We start from the raw sequence: 26,424 nt of genomic DNA on the forward strand, positions 1-26,424 counted from the left end.
CGATTACCATTGCTCTGGAAGACCTGTGCTGTTGTGTGCACCCATGCTCAGCCAGCCAGATAAACTAAGAGTGTATCCTCAGGCACTCCATGAGACAGCCAATGACCTGGCTAATATGGGTGAATGCCCTTCTCCCAGACACACACATGAGCTCACGCGCACTCACACACAGAAACACGTATATTCTCACAAGCAAACGACACGCACCCGCATCAGTCTTTCGAAGCACACATCTGACAAAACTGCTCTGTTAATTCAGGGGAGCGACACACTTTCATGTATCGTTCCTTTGTACGCCACTAACATTATGTTGTTATGTTTTCTGCTCAGTGCTTTCTTTCATTTTGAAGAGTTCCTTTTTAGCCTTTCATTCGCAGGCCAGCTCAAGCATGAACCTCAATTTTAGCTTTGAGCCCCAAGCTACTGTCACTAAAATAAGGAAATATGTTTTATGTAAACTGAAATATAATTAATGTCCTTTTAGACTGTTGAGCATTAAGAGCAGACCCCCTCGGACATCAACTTAGCCTTAAAAGAAAATCTTCAGTGATTCACAGACTTTTGTATGTTTTCTGCTCTTACAATTTTGTCCGATTTCATACCAAAATGACATTCATAAGGCTGCTGATAAAGACCAGAAGAAGGGGAAGAAACATCATTGTAGATGTTCCTTGCCAACATGGTGGGAATTTTACAATGAGAGCTGCTATCTCCAATACACATGATGTCGTTCACCACCATGCCAATTTTGCATAAAAGCGACTGCATAGCCAGATGTATCCAGTTCATTTATATTGGCGCGTGCCCATCCCCCAAATTCCACATGTGAAAATTGAATCCTGGCACACATTCAGCACTGCAGGGGATGATTATCACACACGTGCTGGTAGTAGATTCTCATTAAAAGAGAGATAATAGATACCATGGGATATGAGAAATGCTTCTTTAGCTGAAACGCTGATCTCTCCAATTAAGATCCCAGAATCCTCAGTGTCCCTGAGGTCTCATTATACTCATGCGATCTGTATCACGTAGAAACTGATCAATGCATTAATGAGGTCTTTACTCACTTTCTGCTGTGTTTCTATCCCCTTAAAGAAACTTAAACCAAGGATGAGAGATATGTAATCATGTCTGCGAAATGCAAATATACAAAGACGTTGACGACGCAGAATCTGATAGAATGAATGACTTTTAAATCAATTAACGCTCATTTACATATCGTAGCAAGGGGTCACGTATCACATAGTATTTTGGTCTCCTGTGATTCTGACTACAACTCTGCTTCAAACACAATCAATGAGAAGGAGCAAAGTGCCTTGGCAGAAAACTGGATAATATATGTGTCCATACAGTGAACTAATCACCAGGGACTTTTCCACAGCTCCATCAAGGAGTGAATCACTTTCTGAAAGACAGAGTCAAATCCCATCCATCACACACAAATGGACAAAGTGATGATTACAAGACTTAAAACATGTCACCACAGAGAAATCAATGCCTCTTCACTCTTGGTGACACTAAACAGTGGGGACACGTGGGGATCAGGGCTGCTTTGGAAGATTATGACTTGATATAAATAGGATAAATATGACACAGAACCAAAAAGCCACATGTGGAGTCTCCTTTTATCATGAAGACTTGTTCAACAATGCAATGCAACAGTGCAACTCTAGTTATCAACATCAAGAAAAGGCTGCAAAAGATGTTATTGAGACACACTTTTTGCTGATAATCTACAAATACAGCAATTATCTGTAAGAATAAAAAATGTATATGGCTCGAATGGTGTATAAAGCAAACTGCAATAGAGTACTGCAACCTAAACACTGTAGTTGGAATTTATGTAGTTACCGCCATCGTGTGGTAAGAATGGTCACTACATCACTACGAGCCTCTATTTACACGGCTTATAAATTGGTTTGAATTGTAAATTTACATTGTAAAATAATATAGAATGACACATAGAATAAAACATTTAAAAATATACATTGAGAAAAATCTGCAGTTCAAGTCTGATTTGTTATTTAAAAGAGATGGAACAAAAGAACATTATTAAATAAACATTCCAATAATCAATTCGTATCAAACGAGAGTAATAAATATTAGCTGTTGCAAATGAAGTTGCAAAATATTTTCACTTGCTAATATGCATAATATCTATACTTCTTTTCTTTGGGATAAAGGAGTGTTATTTTCCTCTGAATCATTCAACTTGATATCAGGTAATATCTGACAACTGGTGATGATGTCGATCTTCTCAGACACGGCCTTCAAGTCATCCAAAATCAGCCGGATGCTATGAGAAGCGTTGATGATAGCGCTCTGTGATGTGTTAAGCTGTGCCGTTGTACTGCGCACCTTTGAAAACAACATTTAGTCACAATGAAAGAGTTTCAATATTTTTTCATACATTAAAACTTGTGCATAAGGTAAATTAATGAACAGTCTAAAATTATTGAATTGAGAGCATACAGTATATCATTAGCCTAATATCATAAGTGCCTCGATCAGTTTTAACTTCCCTTTACATTATCAATTCAAATACCTCCGTGCTGGCTAAAAATGGTATTTTCTTTAAGTCATACATATAATACACCAAGTAGACTATTATGACCCTCGCACATGCATCTAATGACATTTACTATATTATAATCAAATTCTTCCTTTGCAAAAAAATAGTGCACAGTTGTGAATTTGTGCTTGTCAGTGGGGAATTAGTTTAATCTTAGTATTGTGGTTGATAGTGGTGTAAAATAGCATAACACATCTAGATGGTGATATTTGTTACCTTGTTTAGCTACATTAAAAGGAACAGACAAGGAAACATTAAAAACAGCTTTTAGTATGATGCAGTGTAGTTTTAGACCACTGCAACAACAGCCACAATAATATACTGACCTAGTATATTGTAAACGGAAACCTGTCAGACAATGTCAATCAGAACAGAACATTATTATCTTTTAAAAGGTAGACTATGATCAAGTTCTTGTGCTGGATGCCATTACCGCATGCTACCGGTCATATACGTTATGGACACTTGGTTTTCATTTGAATTAGTGTGCAGTACCTCCTTGCTAGCATTGCCATATACGTGTCGTAGCATTTGCCCCACATTGGAATAGAGCCGGCTGTTTGACTCCTGCAATTTCTGCTGCAATAATGTATCACCTAGAAATTCAACACAATAAATTAGTGAAGCACCAATTACATACTATGCATTTGGTCAAAATGGTTAGTCCACCCAGAATAAAACAGTCCAGTCATTATTTTGGTTAATGTCATGACAATGACAATTTCATTTAGTACTGTGCAGGTATTTATATTTGGCATTACTCACCAACAGGCTTATGTGTAGGACTTGGTCTGTCTTCCACAACAGATTGTATATTTGGGTGATCTCTTACGACAATAAGCGGAGGTAGATCTCTTTTGAGTATCTTAGCACTTTCGTGACTCAATGCAGAACCTCGGGTCGACGTCTCCACTTCATCCTCGCTCTCTGTTTCAGAAGCTTCCCCTTGAACCTGGGGAGAGCAACAAGATTTCTGAAAGAGGTGGAGGTTTATGTAGCTTTGATGTCCGCAGACAACAAAACTACCTTGGCTCCTACAATGGCCGTCTGGGGAGTTGGCAGGGAGGTAATGTAAACTTCATCATCCGAGTCTGTTTCGGATGCCTCGCCCTGCACCACGATCGGGTATCTGCTGGACATGACCACTGTACACATAAGAGCAAAATAGCAGCACTTGGATTAGAGCATATCACATTTTAATCCAGATAAAATATCAAACGTGTCTGTCACATGGTCACATATTGTCTCATTGAAATTAAATACCAAATGATGCAATATAAATGAAGGTAAAACAAACCCCAGATTGTCAACACCGAATTCAAATGGTGTCCGATCACATGAGCAGACAGGAACTCGTTTGTTACTAAAGTCCAATCGAAATGCAGTATGTATGTCACGTGGTAAACGGCGCTCCACTCCGGCAGGAGGCTGTCAGCTGACAGTAAAAGTGGACGCTTAATTTGTTGGCATACACCGCAGAGTTGGCGTGGATATTCACCCCTACATGCTTTCTGCTTAAAAAACACAAACAAAATTGGACACAAATAGAAGTCTAGGAATATGTTTCTTTACTTTAGTAGAATCGCTGTAATGTATCACCTCTTTAATGTAGGTTGTGCCATATTCAGTTGAGTAGTTGTACCCGCGGACTGCTTGTGAATTTAATTACGAGCAAACCCCGGAAGTGTCTCTGTTTACCTTCGTAGTTGCCATTCATCGGATGGGTAGGTTTAACAATTTATTTTACCCGTGTCATCTGTCTCGGTTGAATTTAAGATAACATTTAAATGAATTAAAATGTGCCCCAATTTAATCTGTGTTATATTTAAAGTAAACTACCCTAAACGCACAATGAAAAGGGGATGCTTGGTGACAGCGAATAACTAAGCTAGCTCAAGCTAGGCTCGCTGCTTGTTGTAATCGGTTCCATCAATGATTTTAGTTCCGAACCTCAATAACAACAACTTACACGTTTGTCAAGGTTTCTCATGACTTTCGTTCTGTTTCTCATTTTGTGGTTGTCAGGGATGGCAGACGACGCTCTCTTTGAGTTTCTCCATATGGAGATTGTGGCACACGTATACAGGGATCTGCAATCCATTAAAGGAGAGACTGACAACAAGGTTTGTATACATTGGTTATTCTAGTCAAGAATTCGCATGACTTTCTTCTTTTTTTTTTAATGATTAAAGTCACTTTTAGCCATGCATATGACACTGTCAGTATTATGTGTTCCATATAGGACAGAGCCTCCCGTGTTTCTATTTTGGAGGGGATGGGCTACAGAGTGGGACAAGGACTCATTGAGAGGTAGGTCATTACTATTTTATTGCAGTATCTTATCTTTATATTTATGTTGTACTTTTTTGTACTTCTAGATTGACGAGGGATTCCCCCTGCTTCAAAGATGAGTTGGATGTAATGAAATTCGTTTGTAAAGACTTTTGGACAAAGGTTTTCAGGAGGCAGGTGGACAATCTCAGAACAAACCATCAGGTGATAATTAAACCAAACTGTTTTATTCATATTCACTTCTGAGGTGTCACATCTTATGTTTCTTTATATGATTTTTTTTAGGGCACCTATGTATTGCAGGATAACAAATTTAATATGCTGACTCAGCTCTCTAATGGTAAACAGTACCTGGATCAAGCACCTAAGGTCAGGGCACACATTTTGTATGATTTGTTTTCTCCCCCTCCTTCATAAATGATTGACATGTCTAATTTTAATGTGTGCTCCGCTCCCCACCCTCAGTATCTCGCCTTTTCATGTGGTGTGGTGAGAGGAGCTCTGTCAAATTTAGGTCTTGAAAGTGTCGTTACAGCTGAGGTCTCTGTCATGCCATCATGTAAGTACCAACAGACTTATTGTATATCATAGAAAATTCAATGAAACCTATCATTTTGAATTCAATGCAAAGTTGCAAACCTCTAAAAAATATTCCTCTGAAGTTGCATAAATATTTATATTTATGTCCAGAAGTATTTGGGTTGAGATCTGGCTGGTAAATTGATGATTGAAAAGTATTCAGTTTATTTGCCTTCAAAAGGTCTTGGAAGCCAAACTGTTACTGTTCATCTGAGGAATGAAAGTGATTTAGATAAATGAAATGAAAAGTAAATGAAAACAAATGATTAACTGTGCTGTTATCTTTGCAGGTAAGTTTCAAGTGGTCATCCAAAAATTATGACAAAGTCCTACCTTACTACTGAGTTCAAGCATCCTTGACCTTCACGTCAAGGTCTGATGTTACCAAAAAGTAAAGTGGCTGCCATTGTCTTATCCGATTCATATACACCAGAAAGAATCAAATAGTTCCCAAGGTGCCCACAGCATGTTCTGATGCCCATAGTTGTAGGACTAAATGGGGTTTCTACATTTTAACTTGTACAATTCAGATACAGGTGTAGAGTTTCTACTTGATGACTTTCTCATCTGTCTACAAACATTTTTTTCTTCTATACACAGATTCTTTTGTTCAGACAATGAAAATGTGAGTTGTTACCTGCTGACAGTTTCTTCAGCTTCCTCAGAGCCGGAAGACTGGAGTAGCAGTCGAAACTGTCAGCAGGTAACAACTAAAATTTTCATTGTCTGAATAAAAGTATAGCATTACGAAGACATGATGAATCTCGTCAAAATAATTCTTCTTCTACTGTATGAAAATAGGTGGAACTAAGCTGACTGACGGGGTTCAGTCTGGTTGATATGCTTGTGCCACATAATCATGTTTACAAGTAAATTTTAAAAATGCTTTCAGTAAATTCCATCCATTTCTGTACCTACTAAAACTGTGTTCGGAAACTGTGGTTTGGGGTTGAATGTTATGCTTGATTCATATTTGACTTATGAGACAGCCAGTTGGTTCAAATTCGGGTTTAAAAGCAAAATGGTAAAATCCCAGCAGCTCGCTGAAATTGAAGAAGTCCTTATTAACCCCTACTTAATGATGCTGGATGGTCTTTTCATCACAGACTGTCTAATAATGTGGCTTAGCATTGGAGATATGTGTCAAATGAAAGAAAAGTCACATAACTATGTGCTCCTCTGAGGGCAGCAAATGGTCTGTATAAAAAGCTACAAGTAGTCGGTGCAATTTGTATCATTTGAGTGCATCGTTTTGTCTGTTTTTGTCGGAACAAAAAAACAAAACATAAAACGTTTTAGTACCGTAATGCAATGAATCTCATTGTGGATATTGTCATTGCCACCACTAGAGGGAAGTACAGTGCTGTTATTCTGATGTAAGCCTTGCACTGCAATGTACAACTAGATGCTGTTCAGATCTATCTCTCCCTCACAAACCTCAACCTTAATTTCTGTACATTCATTCAGTCTGTTTTCAAACATTTGAACAATGACAAACTAGTAATTTGTTCTCGTAGTTGTATTGTTATTCATCTTGTAACCAGGAAAAGTCTGTAATGTGTTCTTGGCCTCCCTTTTAAGAGCTATAAAAATACAAGTCATTTCATATAACTTGTGTGTTGAGAACAACTTCTTGATTACATGATCCATTTACAAGTCCAAAGATCACAATTTTCTGAGTTTAATTCAAGCTCATTCCTTTATGTTCCAATGTTAGTACGTTGTTTTTGATTCATAAATGTGTTATTATTACTACAACTAATTATGTGATTCCTGAATATTCAAAGTCAATCCAGTCTTCTGTGAGCCAACAGAATAATTATACTCATCATTTTATTCCAAATGTTAAACTGCCTAATACAATTTACTGGTAATATTAAATGTTGCCAGGGATAACGGTTGAATTGTTGGGATTCTCACTTAAGTTTTTAATTGCCCGTTTACATTCTGCTTGTAATTGTGCAAAAACAGGGTTAAAGCCCAGGAAACAAGAGTATTCTCTGATCTAAGTTAAGTTAAAGTCATCCCGTGTCATACGACTGGAACAACAGCAATTCACACTTTCAAAATAAACTACGTTGATTGAAACAAATCAGAAATAACTGTAACCCACTGAAAACGTGAGAAGACAAATCCCCTCAGAAAATAAAACATGTCTGCAGGCAGGATTAGAGAGAGAGCCAACGAGACGGAGGCAGGGGCAGGAGTTGTAGAAATTAGGTAGAGAGAAGGAGACTTGAGTTGGAGAGATTTAGAAACCACTACAGGAAATGAAATGTAAAAAAGGGGAGTTCACAAGAGATGGTAGGAGTTGGGGGTAGGGAGGAAGCTAGGCTTGAAAAAAAACAAGGATGGTGAGAAATAAGAGAGGGTAATCTGAAAATAGTAAGTCAACTGAATCTGCCCCTTAATATTTACCTTCATTGCCTCATGGTCAGAATCTCCTGAAGTTGAAACACCCTTTCCATTTTCCCGCCACACTTTATATGGAAACTGGGGACAAAATGTAATTGATGTCCTGTAGGAAGAAGAAAAAAAAAATACACAAATTAACTGCTGACACGTATACCTTGTGCCATGCAAAATTTTCATTAGCATCAACATAAAACAAATGTTTTGTTTAATTGCGCAAATTCACTAAACATGCGCACACATTTATAATCTATCATACAAGAGTTTACATACTCACTCCAAAGTTTACGTACTCAATCCAAAACATCTTGGTTGATCAACATTTTCTGAAAACTTGATAAAAGGAAGGTTTAGAGTCCCAGGATTGTGTTATTGTGTTTTGTTGCTATCTTTTTTTGCGTGTGAACGATCTCATGGGATGCCACTCACGCCCCATGGCTACATTTTTTTTACCCTTACTTTTGAGATGACTTCTTTCCGCCTTAGCCTTGTCATTCAACCTCCTTTGCTCATGCATACTGAGAATGAGTCTCCCACTCTCACACACAAGCACAAACTTTGTCTCTATGGGCCATATGTTGACCCGTGGTGGACCTGAATACGGCCATCTGCCTGCCTTTCCCTATGCCCCACAGGGCAAGAGTGTGGGAGAATGTCGATAAGATACAATACAACACACACACTCACACGACACACACATGCCTTTAACCCCTTTACAGCCACTAATCATTCTCAGACACCCCTCATGTTAAAAGTGACATGATAATTGCTCTTGAATGAGTGTGGATGAAAGTAATTTATACCTGGCAGTTATCAATAAACTGCTGTTGGTGTATCTGCATTTTTTGAGGGGCATTTTAACTATATAGTTAATGTTTGCCGAGAAGATATTCTTAAAAAAAAAAGTACTGTTATATCCCAAGCTTATTTTCCAATCGCTGCTTAAAAAGTAGAGCCAAGCATTGTTTTAGTGTCTTGAGCAAGGCCCCCCCCCCCCCTCTTGTCCCAGTTGTGCATGTGTGTGGATTGGACCAATGTGTCTACTATATGTAATGCATGAAGAATGAAACTAAAATTATGAAAAGAGAATCGCCCCTGGGTATAAAGTCCAGTAATACATTATAATGTAAGCAGTGTTGTGCTAATGAAGCCAATAGCTCCCAATAGCCCTATAAACTACTGAGACTACAATGTGAGGGGGACATCACTGAAGGAGTGGAATAAAGAAAGGGAAGACGAAGGGGTGGGGGGTTGGACTGTCTTGGTGGCGAGTTAAGAGAGAAAGGAAATGGGTGGGAGACCAAGCTCTGTAAGATTAAACTCGCAAACAAAAGACTTCTTATCTCCGCATGAGATCTCCATGGCAGCATGCTGCTGTCACACAGGCTCCAGCAGGCCTTGGGGAATGTTCATTTCTTCTATTCATTTTTGGCAAACTTTCCGCATGTGAACAGAGCTGTCACATAGATTTAAATATAATCACTGGTGAACAACAGGAGCTTTATCAAAATGCACTCAGACCATAAACGGATTCCCCTGGGCATCTTCCAGTTGTTAATGACACTGTACATGTACCGTAAACAACACAATTACTTCTAAGGTCAGCTTTGTTGTATCTTTAACTTCCTATTTAGGTATTGTCTGGGTAACACTGAATCTACTAGGTTTCATAACCTCATTGAAAACTTGTAGCATTTTTGGCCAATGTTATCTCAAATACTGTTGGTATAGTTAACAAGATTCAAAATAAGTTTGATTTGTGCTCATCTTTGACACAGTCACTGTTGTAACATTTTTTATCAATGTTTTGTATTGCATTACCTAAATACAAATATGATAGTCAGTATGATAGTCGTTTTTGACTGATCATAAACTACAAAATATTAAAATGATGCATCAGATAGTGTCAAAGAAAACATCGCAGTGTCAAACTCTATCCAATTCATTAAATTTTATTTGAATATATTTATTCAGCTATCAATTTTACATAACACTTGTCCTCGTTTGTTACGACTCGCGACTGAGGTGGAGCCAAATCCAGCTAAATTTGGGACACACCCTCAGCTGGTTACAACTCAATTGCATCAGACTCAGTTTATTTTAAAACGACTTTATTTCAAGAACAAAAATGAAAAAAACTCAAATATATTAAACTTGATACAAGCATTAACAACTTGGTCATCTATAAATAGGTTAAAATAAATTAAATAAATTTACTAAAGAGTATCGCCTACAACACTAAAAAGGCCTCAAAATACGTTGATGAAAACGCCCTTTTAAATAGATGATCACATATTGTTGCGCTAATTACCTTTAACACACAAGAAGAAGCTACTAACATCTCTAAAAGGTTTAGCTTTCGTTTGTAGCTTAAGTGATGGGGGGGAAAAAAAAGCTACAGAATCATTACAATACAAAAAGCCATAACGGTGAGAATACTGAATGAGTGGAAATAAGATGATGTGCTCCTCAAAACAGTGCGCCAGTCACAAAAAAGCAACCCAAAAAAAAAATCTGGGAATGTTTGCAATCTATATTTCAAGCCAACCCTCCACCCCCCCCAAAAAAGATGCATTGAACACTCCTCTCTGGAACAAACCACCTAGCTGTTCAACATGACCTGCAACACTACAGGTACTTAAGTTGTTTAAAAACACAACAACGAGTTTTAAAGCCTCTGATCTGAGGCCAGTGACCGCACCATAACCCCAGACTGCACAGTTAGATGGAAAGAGCAGCTTATAAAACCATACGGTACAGTGCTTCTTAAACATCAGGCCACACAGTGGTCCTGATTCCGCCACGCAACATTCAACTACAAAATGTAAGGTCTTTGGTTTTACACACATACAATAATCTCAATGAGACTTCTAGCTAGCACTTTTGTCCCATCTGTCTTTGCTATGTTTCCGTAGCCCTTTGGAAGACCTTTCTGCAATATGGCACTTAATGTAACATTTTTATGGAAGTAAGGGGAAAATCTGGGTATGCCTGTGTTAAATGTGTGTGTGTGTGTGTGTGTGTGTGGTGATACAGCCTAAAGGCTGAGTCCAGCAGTATCCTCAGGAACTGAGAGCTGACTGAACACGGCGAGGCGTTTTCCGTCATTGATCCCGCTGCAGGACTCCGCTTCATTAAGCGAGCTGGGAGAGTTGCTCCCGTCCTGTTCCTGATCTGAAAGGGAGGTATAGGACAGGGATCTTGTGCCGAGCGACCGCGAAAAGAACGCAGACGCGCCGGGGCTCTCCCTCAGGGATGGAGATGCAGATGGAGACAACCCAGACGGGGAACAGCCAGAGTCTGGGGAAGGCAGGAAGGGAGAGCGTGGATTTGCAGCAGCGAAGGGTTGATACTGGGGGGTAGGGGAGGCCTCGAAGGTAGTAGAGTCCATCTCCAAGAAGACGTTAGAGAGAAGATTGGTGATATCGGCACAAGGAGGTGAGATAGATGGCGCTCGTGAGAAAGAGGCAGGGGGAGGATGAGGAGGAGGAAGGCTTTGTTGGGGAGCAGAGGGAAATCCTGCAAAGCTGACGCTCTGTCTGATCAGTGGGACTCTATGGGAGCGTGCAGAGGGAAGAGACAGCGGTGCAAAGCTTGAGGAAGAAGAGGAGCGAGACATATGATTTTTTTCCTCCTCGTTGTTGTGAACAAAGTGGCAGCGGATACCATAAGGGCAGAAGCCGATGGTGTGGAAGGTGCGGCAGGGTTCAGTTTTGTATTTCGGATGCCTGCTGAGGTCCCGCAGCTCCTCAGCGCCATGGGCGAACTGGCATTTGCCGCCATACTTGCACGTACCGTTCTCTGTGAAGGAACGACACAGTTCTGTCTTGTAACGGGTCGTGGTGGAGGAAGTGGATGAAGACATGCTGGGGTTCAGCAGTGTGGAGCTGATGCCTTCTTGAGGGTCCTTCATATCTGAATCAGGCCAGCCAAGACTTGCTGCTGTGACACTGGAGGTCTCTACCATGCTGACTGAGCGCTGAGATAGGAAGCGTTGCTTTCGCCATTGGGTGGAATTAAGAAGAAGGGAAGCCTGGTTGCTCTCTGGTCGCTGCCCCCAAATAGTGGTGGACAGATCGTCATTGTCTAGAGGACCGGTGCAGAGAGACAAGGATGTATCACAGCTACGTTGCCGTCCAATGTAGCCTGGTGTCTTCATGGCTAAGCTGAGGGCTGACGACTGACTGTCCTGTCCTCTCAGGTCAAGACTCTGGAATTGCTGCACAAAGAATAAAAAATTGCACCATTGTCATGAAAGAATATTTCTATTTGCCCGACTTAACTCCAGAAAGCAAAACCTTTTTCCAGACACCAGTTGATGTTTACTTCATTGAAAGTGTACTTTAAGCTGTCGCACTAACTCATTCTCCCCCCCCCCCCCCCCTTGTGGGATTTGCATACAATCAGCTGACTAGCAAGTTTCTCATACAAAAAACATCACCTTTGTTCCAAAATCTACAAATTAATAAAAAAAATAGTCCAAAATTACATTTTTACAATGACACCCTAAACTATCTTCTTATTGAGTAATAATTCATTTTAGACCAATTACGTTTAAAATCTCTTTGTTGCACAAAGACCCAAATTACATTAGAGAAAAAAAGTCATGAAAACTGTATAGTTTAATTATGTACATAGGATAATCTAATGCACGATAATTACATCATTCTGCATGCAATATTTGAAGTACTGTAAATAATTTTCAGACCAATCTAACTAAAAAGAGCCCCCTGAACACATGATCAACAGTTTAGTATCTTAAATTTGAACATGGGATGCATGATTTAAGTTTGACATTGACATCAATTCCCACACGTTAAAAATGTTGCACACCAGTGCAAAATATTTTCGTTTAAATTCAGCAAACAGCAGTTTACCAGCAACCACATAATAAGTTAGCTTCATGCCTGGCTAACTTTGGCGCTATGCAAAAGTCACATTCTTACCACCTTGATAATAAAGTTACCCCGAACAAGCCGACATACATAAAATAGCAAAGTTGTGGAAGGCTAACAGTAGCCATGGCAAAAACAGCCATCGCGTGCGCAACCTTCCTCTTTCGATTGATTGTTGTTGTCGGTGCGTCTTTTACCTGGCACATCATCTCGTCCAGGCCAGCGAACTGGTCGAGTTGGTAAGTCGGCATGATACGTGCACAGCTCTCAGTGTGCTCCTGCCCACTCCCGCAGCGATGGACGCGACCCAGTGTGGCATGAGTCGATCAGAAGTTGCTAGTAAGTGAGTGGAGTGCGAAACAAGCTCAAGACACCGACCACGTGTGGGTTTAAAAGCGGACACGGTTGCTGCAGGCCACTCCCACGCCGTCCATTCACTACTCAGCCAGTCCAAAAGTTTAGTTCACCCTATGTCTGGCAGTCCGACGCCTCCTTTTGAAGTTAACTTCAACAAAATGGACACGCATCTACAATTACCTTCACAATATATGAGCGTAGACCTTGCTGCATCGCTCTCTCGAGTAAACACGCTTCAGTCGAACTGAAAAAGTTTGTTCTGATTGCCTTCCGTGCAGTGGTGGGAAATTGCAATGCGCAAAGGTGCTTTGTTACTGGAGTTTGCGCGAATGTATTTTTCAGAGGTAAGAGGTATGATCAACCTTGATTGAAATATTCATTCATTGAGTTCTTGGAGTCTTACAAAAGCACAAAAATAAATAAATAAATAGGAAAAAAAAAAAAAGAGAGAACATAAATACAGAGAGAGCAGTGACATACAGGAACGTAAGACACGGACCATTCATGATGAGTTCACAAAATTGGGAGACGCAAGATATTCCCCATCGGTAAGAAAATTAGACTACAAAAACAATTTGTTTCTTATTGTGTTATCCTGAAATGGTGTAAAAAATAAACTCCTAATTTGAGAATTTAAAAAATACTCCCATCTAATCTGAGGAGAGGAGGGAAAATTGAAACAAGTTTTTTTGCATTTTTTGTTATATTAGTTCACAAGAAACCACAGGAACACATTGTGATAGCATAAAAGTTGAGCCAATGCTACGTTACATTTAGTGCATGGAAATAAATGTTTATAATGCCAATAAAAGCACTTCACAAGTGGGTTTGGATGTTTGAAGCTCCTTTTTTTATTATAGGAGAATGGTCGCTTTTCATCAGCAACTTTTCTTCTGTATTCGCCAAAATGTTTCTAATGTTTTTGTAATTATTAATACAACAGACACCATGTAAAAGATATTTCAATGAGATTATATTTTATTGCTAAAATAATTTTGTTGTTCTCCATGAATTTTCTAAGCATCTTTACACATTTACTCAATTTCTAGTGATGGAAAAAAATTCTGATAAAACTATGTGTAAATTTAAATGCATCCGTATATTGAATGACAAAGATGTTTGAAATCTTCTCACGAGCGGTATTCTTTCTACTTTCTAGGGAGGGTGCATGGAGACGATGGGCAAATATACTGCTTGAAAATGCAAATGTAGAGCCCAAAGCACAGAAAGATAATGGTGAGACAGAAACATATGGATTGAAGGGACGACTTGGAGACAGCCTATCCCTATGACACAGACTGGGAGGAGTGAGGTCTTTGATTTCAAAGGTAGTAAATGTGTGAAACATTCCACTGCAGAAAAGAGCCATGACAATACAGTATCTGAGTTGACTGTGTTTCTCTTATCACATACTCACTAGCAAGCATCATAGATGTTAAAACAAAAATAAACAAAGCCAAAGGATACTTGGGTGTGCGCTACGACCAAAGTGTTTGATGCAAATGAGAGATGCCATGAGGATTGGCTGGGAAAAGTCTACTTTCACTCCACAATGGTGCACAAAGGCGCAAACGCCATTACACTAAATTGTACTTGCGTCCGACACAAAAATAGAGTCCAAAGAGTTCTCGTGGAATTGTCTCCATGTGTGCGTGTGTGTAATTATTATTGTGTGTGCTTTTGTAGTCGACGAGGGGGTTGCCCCACTCCTACACACACACGCATGCACGCATGCACACACACACGCACGATTGTAATGATGTAGTTGTACAAGGTTCACACTAGGCGGTCTGACCCAACAGGACAACAGGTGTAGGATTTGTATGTAAGTTTGTTCTAAAGTTACTCTTCCAAAGTTGAAATGTGAGTAGACTTTGGTAACAATATGAGGGACACACAATGAGAAACAAATCTGTTTTTACAACCCCCCTCTCCCATAAAAAAAAGTTAAATGATTGATAAAACTCCAAGATAGAGCAACTGCTGCATATGGTTGTTTTCATCCATACATGGGAAGGTCACACATTTATTATAATTGTTGCAGGGGTGTAGAAGTGCACTGCCTCGAGCTAAAATGTGTTTCTAATATTTCATTCCTCTCACGAGAGTAATTATGAGGGAACTAGAATAGTAGCCAGCTCTCAGTATGATGCATTGTAGTTGTACACTACACCACAATTACAATAAGAAACGCTGTTGAGTGAATACCTTTCTAACAACGTCACTCACAAGATAGACTGAAGATAGACTTTGTGATGACGTTACTTGTGAGTTAGCATTGCTGTCTGAATTCTGTATGCATACAAATGTGCAGCATACCACTGAGAGGTTAGATTGTAGTGACTATGTGTCATTCAGATGTGTTCATAGTTTAGGCGGTCCAACCATAGTGTGCTAAGTGTGAACAACAGCTAATTATGTTAGGCAACAACAAACTGCTGTAATTAGTTCAGAGTCCAAAGCCAATTTCTCTGCATTTAGCCTCAGATTAAGACCACACTGTTAACAAGCAACGTACAATTAACAAAAAGTCAACAACATTAAGTGCCTTGAGGAAAGTGGCTTTTCTGCTGATGTGCTTAGGTAAACAAACGTTATCTGCAAACAAGCTATTTGGTCGGCAAATTGAGTTTAATTCTATAAACAAATCTCTTTGGGTTATTTTGGGATTACTGGGTGCATAGGAGGCATCTGAAAGAAGAGGGGGAGGGTGACAAAGTAGGAGAAATCCTGAAAGGGAGTTTTGCTTCTTGTCGAGTCCAGCTGGGCGAGAGTACCTTTGGTGCACAATGAGCTCAATGAGCTGCAGAACCAAATAACAAACTAATGGCCCGCCTTCCACCATGCTAGCCCTACACACACACACACACACACACACACACACACACACACACACACACACACACACACACACACACACACACACACACACACACACACACGCACGCGCACACACACACATGGTGGGCCTAACACAGATGAGTGAATGGGAGGGAAGAGGGATTGTTTGGAGCAATAGATTGTGAGGAGAGAGTCGGATTGTGAGGAGAGAGTCGTGGAATGGACGGTTTATAGAGGAATCATGAAAGTGAGGACTACAATTACGGAAAGCATCATTAAGTATTTTGCAGTAGTTATTGAGTGAATCAGGCAGATGTACAGACATGTGTCAGTAGATATGTACATTTGTATTCTTTGTCGAGCTTCTTTTCCATGAAATGATTAACCGGGTTGTTGTTTGAGAGGCGCTTGCCTATTTGACATCTGCTTGGTATGAGAAGAGATGAGAGGAGACGTGACTGTGATGTAGACGAATCTCTGGCAGCGGGGTGCCTCATTTTGACATCATGTTTGAAGAAATGATGAAGGAATATTCCCAATATTTTTTTCACTACTCACTGTAGCATTCCTTCCCTGTAGGGAAAAGACGCATTGAAATGCTGCTTAGGGGATTGAGAACACAAATTGATGACAAAAACATTAGTTACTGATGTATAAACAAGTCAGAGTTGTTATCTTTCCTGAGTTTAACTCACAGCCAAATAATTATTTTGTGTGTAAGTGAAGGAATTCCTCTGCAGACCCACAAATGATTCTTGAGATAAGAGGCTACTATAACCAATGACATAATAAAGAGGGTGGCTGGAGGGGGGGGGGTCCATGTGTTGGGATGGGGTGGGGCGGGTTTCAGTAGACCTGATGAACATCTGCTCCTTTTTTCCTTTCCCCTACCCCCACCCTTCACCCCCCTAACTTTCAATAATGAACCACCAATGTGTGAGTGTTCCTTCTTTCAGAGAGGGGCTATGCACACTTTAGAACTAAATACACATTTAAAAAAAGTAGCACATTTTGATGCCTGAAAATCCCAAAATTTAGAGTTTGCTAACTTTGTGCTTTATATTATTCTTTGTGCCACTACTAAAAAAGTCACAGCAGTCTAGTATATTGCTGTAATGCTGTTATTTTTTGGGCTCCTCTAGATGGCACTGTTCAATCTAAGGCTGAAAGCACAAGGCCATTTCTTCATTTCTCTCTTCAAACCATCAGTGCCATCTAGAGGAGTCAAAAATACAACAACTGGTTCACAAAGTAAGTTTGAAGCTTCAGTTTCCCTTCACTTATGACCAAGAATGAAAAGAAAATACTCTTTTGTATGAGACCTGGGAGGAAAAGCAGTAAAATTCTGCCAACAGTTGGCCTAGCATGCATTCTACTATATTTTCTGTCATTGGATCAAACATCTTTTTGACAACTTATTGTCTTGTACAGTACATTATTTATTTTAAAACCTACTTGTTTTATTTTACTTTTCCCAATATGAAAACATATTCAACAACCTTTTCGATTTGGCACATGCACTGTGCGTCATTAGAAGCGCGGCAAATGTATAAACCAATGGTTCTTAACCTTGTTGGAGGTACCGAACCCAACTCGTTTCATATGCGCATTCACCGAACCCCTCTTTAGTGAAAAATAAAATTGTTTTTCAAATTTAAGTCATCGATGTTTTTACCGTTTTTTTCCGTGTATAATACGCAAAATTTAACTAATTTATTGTCCTAAAATCTGGGGTGCGCATTATACATGGGTACAATTTTTTTTAAATTTTTAAAAAAAACTTTTTTTTTTTTTTTTTTTTTTTTAAGAAAATCATGGTACTGGTACGAGTATTGATTTATGTATTGTTCTCTTCTTGTCATGTTGTGAAAGAATGTGGGTTGAATAAATACCGAAAGAACAATAGTGTGTTTGTACTGTGCTCTGGTCATTTCGTCAAAGAAGGGATAATAGTCCTCTTCTCTTCTTGACTGACAATGAATGTGATAGCTTAATACAATCAGCAAATAACAAAATGCGTATTACAGGTAATATTTTATTTCACAACACTTTGCCTTGTTCCTTTCGTCTCTGCTGTTCACTTCAAACACGCTCCATACGAACGCAATGCTCTCGTATCAGACGCTTGCTCGATCACCTGCTCGTTTGCTGTCACAATGTACCCTACACAAATCCGAAACATTTGTTGCGGCTCCGAGTCACGACGAGGGGCAAGTTTTGGTTTCCAAGGGTGTTATTATTCCTCTTCAACGTCTCTCCCATACAGAGCCGCCTTTTTCACATCTCCGCACGTCACTTTCCTCTCTTTTCATCTGATCGCGGTGGTGCCTTTATGGGCAGTCGGAGAAATCAACGCCAACAAAAAAAATACATCCAGCCTAGTTAAGACCATACCAAAGACTATAAAAATGGGACCCATTGCCTCCCTGCGTGTGTGACGATCATTGGGACTTAAAAAAAAAAGAAAAACAAAAAAAATTAAAAAAAATAATAATAATTGGGTGCGTATTATACATGGGTACAGGCTTTTTTCCAGCATCAACATGCCATTGTTAGGGTGCGTATTATACATGGGGGCGTATTATACACGGAAAAAAACGGTAACTGGTGCACAAAATGAGCTGTGCAGAAACAAAACCAACACAATTTATGAACTCAACAAATTACACACCTGCAAATCAATGTGACTACTGCTGTTGCCTTTGCGAGACCAGTTCAGATATACGTCATCACAAATTTACACGATAAATCAGGTATGTTCGGACCTCCACAGTGGAGGCTCTGCCGAACCCCTGAGACCGACTCACCGAACCCAGGTTAAGAAGTATAAGTTAAGTATATGACTCCCTCTTGTTTTTGTTTCGGCAAGCACATAAGGCACACCGACAAACGACGCACCGTAGGTTTCTCCTCCTGGTACAAAGTTCACAACCTAACCTTTAACCTCTGACATCATTCCCTCCTTCCCCATTCTCTGCTGTTCACTGGAATTCTCTCCTGTGGATTTGGTCAGAAGGTGAGAGTGGAGGAGAGCAAGAGAGAAGTTAAAAGAAGCTTTCAAACCATGATAACATCAACAAATGTCAACACGGAGACTGGCGTGGAAAAGGGAAGCAACATTTTCGAGAGAAGGGTGTGTGTGTCTTGGTGTCCAATCACTCATTTGTTTGGGTGGATAGAAGCAAAGGAGGAATCTGTTTTGTTGTAGGGATCATCAGACCTGCAGGTTCCCAAAGCAGATGCATGTGAAACGACTATAATGCTAAATGTAAATACAGTCGTATGCAAAAGTTTGGGCACCCCTGATAATTTTCATGATTTTCCTTTATAAATCCTTGGTTGTTCTGATCAGCAATTTCAGTTAAATATATCATGTAGCAAACAAAAACCCTTTACAGAAAGCGTGCAATCATTACTTGAACAAAAGTAGGCAGGTGCATATATTTGGGCACCCCAACAGAAAAATGATATCAATATTTAGTAGATCCTCCATTTGCAGAAATAACAGCCTCCAAACACTTCCTCTAGCTTCCGATGAGAGTCTGGATTCTGGTTGAAGGTATTTTTGACCATTCTTCTTGACAAAATATCTCCAGTTCAGTCAGGTTTGATGCTTTCCGAGCATGGACAGCCCGCTTTAAATCACACCACAGATTTTCAATAATATTCAGGTCAGGGGACTGAGATGGCCATTCCATGAATGAAGATCACGCAAGTGTATTATACTGCCCTCTGCTGGAACATGAAGGACACGCGATTGTTATTATTATTATTATTGTTTTAACAATTTACATTAGCCTTGTATGATGTGCTCCCACGGACTAGTCATTTCATCGCAACACTGACTTTCAGTTGGTTTATTTTATATTTCAGTCTCATCCCACAAACAGTTAATGAATAAATAAGTAAGTAAATAAATAAAGAGGGTTAGAAAAAAAAGAAGAAAAAAAGGATTATGATTGCCAATTAAATTACCAAGGCAAGTCTTATACATTTACTTGCGTGAACAAACTAACAATGAGACTTTATTTACGTCTCAGCTGGTAAGAGTGAATATAGTTTTTGTTTTAAATGAATGACAGGGGGAGCTGTTGCCCCATTTCTATACGCGTTTTTATTTGAGTAGATGAAAACGTGGATTTAAATCCTGCCCCGGGTTGTGTAAGTGTAGCTCTTTATGTCTGTCCAATGCAAACCACATTGAAAAAGTGCGTGCTGTGAGATTATTGAAAGGGAGTCAGAATAAAAAAAAAAAATTCAAACAACTTACACAAGCCTTGTCCTTGGGAGTGAGCTACACAACTAGTGTAATTCAAGCAACCAGTCCTTTAAAAGTTTTCTAAACCCAAAACAAATGGACAAATCTTTGTTTCAATAACAGGCCAATAGCACTGTAGGTTTCTGTCTACTTAATGAGTGACCACGTTACACAACCAGGCATATAACCAGCTCAGGAACTAATAAATAATATGCACAGTAACAGTAACGCAATATTCATCCAGCTCCCCTGTATTTTTGCCTGTAATCAAGATTGGGACAAAAACAGATTTGTTTTGCATTGAAAAATAACACTGACTCAAGAGAAGTAAGAGTATCGTAAATAAGTGAGGGGATTGAAAACATTTGGGTAGCAAAATACAGTAGAGGTGCCACAATGTGTTTTTGTTTATATTAAATTGTTTAGAATAAAAAAGCAGAGATTCAAAGCCCATGCCCTGGACGCTAGGCTGGGTGAAGATCTGCCATTTCCAAGAAATGTCCATAGTCCAACCGCCCGACTGCACAAAAGCATGTCAAAGCCACAATGAAAGCGGATCAGCAGCATTTGCATTAGGTAAAAGTGTTCTGATGGTGATGGTGTGTTGGCTCCACAAGTAAAAATCGGTGCCCCCCCCGCAAGAAGAAGAATATCAACTAGGGTGGATGTTAAGTGTACAAAACTATAATTCTTCATCTTTTGTTGACAGATGAATGTCAGAGACCTTGGAACTGTGAAAACATGTCTCTTCAAAAATAGGCATAAAAGATTCATCTGTTTTCCTTGTGAAATATAGCAACCAAGGCTGCTAGATACTCATATTCTACATTTTACATGATTAACAGCACTGTACTACAATTAAAAAGAAAAGAGTCAACATAAGTATGTACTGAATACATATTTGCGTGCACATGTTTATCACTGTTTGACCCTGTCCTTGTCCTGAGAAAAGTGAGCCAGGAAGTTTGGGAGTGAACTTTCTGCTGCAATGAATGTTTACCAAGTTTGCAAAAATCTACTTTACTCCTACCAGATTCAAACCCTTGTACGTGTTGGCCATGAAAGCTTTAATCAGTTTTAATCACAACCTTACTTTTCCTTCTATCATCTATTCATGCACCTGTGCGTGGGAGGGTATTTTGCGACATATTGGGGAGAGAAATCTGCTTTAAACAATATTTTATCTGCTGAGCTCTGATGGAAAATAGGGTTACGTATGATAAAGTGTGTTGTGTGTGCCAAACGACAATTCCCAGTGTGTATAGTCACACTGTCCTCATGTAACTGTATCTAAGCAACCATTCATAATATTGATCACTGTTTGATCAGACGTATATTGATGAATGTGGGGCTTTTACTTCACCGGACGGTGTCTAGGCAACGTTTAATTAACGTGTGTAGCTGCCAGTTTTTTTCTCAGACTGGGCGGGCCTCACTGACCTGTTTACCTCCGCCAAAAACCTCCTTTTCAAATAGTTTTCTACTGCATAGTTCTAGGGACAGTTGCTGTAAATGTGACTATGACTAGTTATTTGTCTCTTTGTGCCATATGATTGACATGCTACCAGTCCAGGGTGAATTCCCAATTTCACCCAAAGTCAGCTGAGTTAGGCTCCACCTCTTTTTTATCTTGAAAAGGATGAGTGGTATAGAACATGGATGGATGGATGGTTCAAATGACGCAATTCTACCAATGCAACTACAGTGTAAGTGAGTGCTTCTCAAATATTCTTGTTACATCCTCCAGGAAGAAGTATTTCCTGCTCCAACTCTCCAGCACGACTATAAATTTGATCTTGTCTCATAATTGTTATAAACACACCTCTGCATAACATTGTATCTCTATTAACATGAAAAAAGGAACTATAGAGTCAAGCCCCCAACTTTATCTAGTCTATTTACAACAGGGATAGGCCAACAGTCAAGCTCAAGTGATTTTACTTCGAAACTCAAAAACACGATTGCATATATTTAGGCGTCACCGGTTTGTTTTCCTCAGCGTTGTGCTTTAGCTGTTGCAGTGCAAACATTAGGTGGTTGTGAAAGATGACTGTGTGCGTAAAAAAACAACATGCTCGATGACTGCGCTTCATTGTGCTGCTCGCTGGCAAAATGGGGTAAGCAAGCAGGACGTAAAAAAAAAAAACCAACCTGCTAATGTTATCTTGCTTGTTGACAGATTGTTTGACCACTAAGCCAAACAACGATCGTACGTCAATCAGCTTCCTCTTTCTTACAGTCGTTAGTACCTCACAACCAGCATCACGCTAAAAAACCACTTCCCACATGAAATGTGGCAATTCAGAAAATGCTGCTTTGCTACCACATTTTGATTCCATCATTTCCAGGCCACTTTTACTGCCACCTTAACCTACAGAAAAGAATATTGAGACACACATCCACAACACACTTAAGAAGTGAAAACTGAAAAAACAGATATGAAACTACATATAACAGCTTCCATCTTTTGGGGAAGACTTTCTACAAGGTTTTTTAAGCGTGTCTATGGGAATTTTTGCTCTTTTATCCCCAGTAACATTTGTGAAGTCAGAGGCCACTGTGTCATTCATTCCAAAGTGTTTTAATTAGCTTGAGACCACATTCCAGTGAAGTTATTTCACAATAAAGTCATCCGTGCTTGTCTTTATGAACCTTGCCTTGTGTGCTGGGACAGAGTCATGATGAAGAAAGAAACATGCTCCAAACTGTGTGCACCAATTTGAAATAATTGACACAGGTAACAAATAAATCCAACCCCACATCTGATTGATTAATTCAAACGTTTGCCGATATCGTGTATAATTGGAGTGTTATTGGGAAGTCTTATCTTGAGGGCACCAGACAAAGTTAGGTTCAAGCAGCACGAGAAGCAAAATATGCAGTTGGGCTGCAGTTGGTCATTGATGTCACCTTACTTTCTCACAGGCAGTGGTGATATGGGTGATTAGAAAAATGTGAATTTTTGATTCTGTGTTATTTGCCATACACACAAAGAGGAAAACAACGTCCTGGATAGCTGTGCAATGCAGTGCAATTACCTTGAGCAAAAACCGTGAAACCTGAAAATACTTCACATGAAATTTGACCCCTGCAATTAAAGTCCCAAAATACAAGTGGTCCAAAGGAAAAAAAAAAAAGTAGTGACCAAACAATGTCTGCCACGGTGGGTATAACTGATGAACAGACATCTATAAATAAAACACTTAGACTGAAGTATATTTTTTTTAGTCAGATCAATGTTTTTCATCCAACTAAATCTATATATTATGTATTAAGCCAAATGGCATTTAAAATAAATTGATTCATTACACATATAACAATATCACTGTCTTGTCATGTATTTTGAGTTTCTTTGACCAAGCCAACTGCAATCTGGAAGGTAAACTTTCATATACTGATGATAGAAAACAATATTGCCTAAACAACTGATACATAAATGATTTTGCAAAGCACTTTCCAGTGAACCTTTGTAATGTTTCAAACAAATAAACCAAAAAAACCCAAAACTGCTTCATCGACACGGTTTGAATTCATCGGTCAGAAATGAGTTACTTTTGCAACATCTTATGTTCAGCATTGTGAGTGACGGGTAGGACAGAGCAAGACCTTGTAAATCATTTACCTAAAGAAATTACCATCTTGGTACTTCAGTTAGAGACCTGGAAACATTTATCACTCACGAGTTCTCTCAAGTCTGTCACCAGAATATCACCAAGGCCCCTCTGTGCAATCTGTGAACAAATGCAAACCACAATCTTAAGGTGCAAATGAAAACTCTTGACGGTACAATGAATGCATTGACTTTGAAGACTTACATCATATGAAGTTTGAAGAGACAACTGATGTGATTGTTGCTGACCGAGCTTCCTCCTTCCATTGAGTGTGACAAGGTACAGCTGGCAAGTTGGCTCATGTGGCTCTCCTCTGCTTTTCCATGATGCTTATATTTATGAGAAGGAATTCTGCTTCACTCTGCACTGTGCTGGTGTCACTTTGTATTCCTGGGATCACAGCCAAGAATACACATACTCTAAAGTCATTCCTTTTCTCCCCATAACTGCGTGCGCACACACACACACACGCACACACGCACACAAACACACACACACAGACACACACATGCAGACCTTTAACCACTCAATTTTCAATCCACCTGTTTAAACATAGCTGTGTGTGTACAATGCGTGCATGCGTGTGTGTGTGTGTGTGTGTGAGAACGATCCCTAACAGAGGGGTCTATTGTCCGCCAGGTTAAGACGTGGTGCTGTGTCATGAGTTGGCTTGGCAGTCACAAGATCTGATTTTAGCGTAAAACGAATGCAGTGGACCTGAATTAACAAACTCTTTGAAAGGAAGCAGCTGAGCTACTACGGCTTCAGCAGTCTGGCTTTGTTGGGATAAGAACTACTGTATATCACAATACGAGAAATACTACTGTACGTTTGACTGAATATAGACATACGTATATGGGATAAAAAAAACACATGATCTATTTCTCTATTTATTAATAGATTAATTGTTTTTAGATGTAGTTTAATTTAGGATTGTTCAAATTCTCTGAATTTCATCCTCTCAGCATTTTGATTAGAAATTGCTCTCGTAAATTTTAAATTCTACAATTGGTAAGTGACCTTATAAGGATTCTTTTCAATTGAACTTTTGGATCTCTTTTTTTTTTTTTTTTTTTTTTAAACTAGTGTGTATCATTTAATTAGTTGTTTAACTGTGATATGAGGTTTGTAGTTTCTAAATCAGTTATGTAAAGTTTGTTAAAGGGTTGTGGATCATTTTCAAACAAGTTCACTCCCTCGACTAATACATGTAACTTTCATTCATTGTTGAGGATCTCTACACGCAGCCACACGTTGACTTCTTTTAATCCGAGTTTAAAACATTTTGTAATAAGATGATCTCCTCATAGTTTATATTGAATGTTATTTTGCTGTCAGCATAGAACGCCGTGTTCCCATGTGCCTTCTCACACATCTGTTTGTAATAAGCGTAGCGACACGGGAATAATTTATTTTCATACCAAGTTACGAAAAGTACATAAAAACAGGAAGCATGAAGTCTAAAAGCAGAAGCATGCACAGAGTGTGAGGGAGAACAGGAAGCGTGCAGTGAACATGTATGGGCCCATTGTGAAAGATCTGCTTTAATAACGCAAACAGCTGTGAAATAGCCTGAAGGGACTTTCTTTTGCTGCTCAACAGCAAACTTGCAACTGACCACACTAAAGATCAAATTGATTCGTTTATCTGTTCTGTTACAACTAAACAACTTTGTCATATTTAAATGCAGTTCATTTTCAAAGACAGCCTTAAGCTGAAGGATGTGGAGTGGAATTAATGTGTAAACAAGTCAATTAAGTGCAGTCAAAACAAACACGTGGGGTGTCAGGCCATAAGGTGTTTGAATTCTAAAAAGTAGCACTGGTTGTGAAGGAGTTGAAAGTCCACCAGTGCAAGGCTTTGAGCCTTCTTTTTAGGGGTGCAAACCTGTAACTTAACCACCCACTTAAGTCAGGGGTGTCAAAGATTTTTTTTCAAAGGCCGTATAGTTATGGCTTCCCTCAGAGAGCCTTTACGACTGTGAAACCATATACCGTAATTTTCGGACTATAAGTCGCGGTTTTTTTTCATAGTTTGGGTGGGGGGGCGACTTATACTCAGGAGCGACTTATATACATATATATGGTTTTTTTTCACTTATTTGGGCATTTTATGGCTGGTGCGACTTATACTCCGGTGCGACTTATAGTCCGAAAATTACGGTATATGTACCACCACAACATATTATTACATACAGTATAAAGAACAAATCAGTAGATAACTCATTTTGAAATCAGAAGTTAAAAAATTATTAAATTCTTTTATGAAACTTTTATTCAATTCATTTTCGAAATGATATAGTGACCCCAAGAAAATGCTTGCATTCAATGAATTGATTCCCACAATGATTCAGAGGGTTGCACGCTGCTGTCATATTTACAAACAATGATGACATCCACCACACCTATCCATTAAACTCAGAATCTGTTGGCCTGCACCTTGATCTAGTTCTATCAAATCTAGTTCACCAAAATCTCATTGCACTACTTGCGCAACAATAGAGACCTGCTTCCAGTTGGTCCATAGTTTTGTCAATTTTAAATTGTCAGTTAGGTGCGTATAAAATAAAATGCCCCTAGTCTGCTGGAATGGCCAGCATGACGC

At 39.3% G+C, this 26,424-nt stretch overlaps 3 protein-coding genes and 1 long non-coding RNA gene across 5 annotated transcripts; 2 read left to right on the top strand and 2 right to left on the bottom strand.

The window, feature by feature from the left end:
- Window positions 1–1,609: 1,609 nt before the first annotated feature.
- bloc1s3 (biogenesis of lysosomal organelles complex-1, subunit 3) lies at window positions 1,610–3,969 on the bottom strand. The gene is made up of 5 exons (XM_037266946.1): window positions 3,873–3,969; window positions 3,602–3,720; window positions 3,341–3,527; window positions 3,071–3,171; window positions 1,610–2,361 (listed from the first exon to the last, which is right to left on the bottom strand). The coding sequence occupies exons 2-5, from the start codon at window positions 3,713–3,715 to the stop codon at window positions 2,161–2,163; spliced, it is 603 nt and encodes a 200-aa protein (XP_037122841.1). The 5' UTR covers window positions 3,716–3,720; window positions 3,873–3,969; the 3' UTR covers window positions 1,610–2,160.
- An 87-nt stretch (window positions 3,970–4,056) lies between these two features.
- trappc6bl (trafficking protein particle complex 6b-like) lies at window positions 4,057–7,979 on the top strand. The gene is made up of 7 exons (XM_037266947.1): window positions 4,057–4,299; window positions 4,601–4,698; window positions 4,818–4,885; window positions 4,954–5,071; window positions 5,153–5,236; window positions 5,333–5,426; window positions 5,737–7,979. The coding sequence occupies exons 1-7, from the start codon at window positions 4,296–4,298 to the stop codon at window positions 5,766–5,768; spliced, it is 498 nt and encodes a 165-aa protein (XP_037122842.1). The 5' UTR covers window positions 4,057–4,295; the 3' UTR covers window positions 5,769–7,979.
- Window positions 7,980–9,952: 1,973 nt separating this feature from the next.
- Window positions 9,953–13,424, bottom strand: zgc:114130 (uncharacterized protein LOC570332 homolog). 2 transcript variants are annotated; one of them, XM_037266928.1, is made up of 2 exons: window positions 12,951–13,424; window positions 9,953–12,077 (listed from the first exon to the last, which is right to left on the bottom strand). In XM_037266928.1, exons 1-2 carry the CDS (start codon window positions 13,002–13,004, stop codon window positions 10,896–10,898), a joined length of 1,236 nt encoding a protein of 411 aa, XP_037122823.1. In that variant the 5' UTR covers window positions 13,005–13,424; the 3' UTR covers window positions 9,953–10,895. The 2 variants fall into 2 exon arrangements, with proteins under 2 accessions (XP_037122823.1, XP_037122824.1); XM_037266929.1 differs by lacking the exon at window positions 12,951–13,424 and adding an exon at window positions 12,805–12,890.
- LOC119132060 lies at window positions 12,292–18,691 on the top strand. Its single transcript, XR_005099783.1, has 3 exons — window positions 12,292–12,303; window positions 15,559–15,564; window positions 18,581–18,691. It is a non-coding gene; the product is annotated as an uncharacterized LOC119132060 (long non-coding RNA).
- Window positions 18,692–26,424: the final 7,733 nt, after the last annotated feature.

Source organism: Syngnathus acus, chromosome 13 (genome assembly GCF_901709675.1).
Source record: "Syngnathus acus chromosome 13, fSynAcu1.2, whole genome shotgun sequence".
In the NCBI taxonomy this organism is placed as follows: Eukaryota; Metazoa; Chordata; class Actinopteri; order Syngnathiformes; family Syngnathidae; genus Syngnathus; species Syngnathus acus.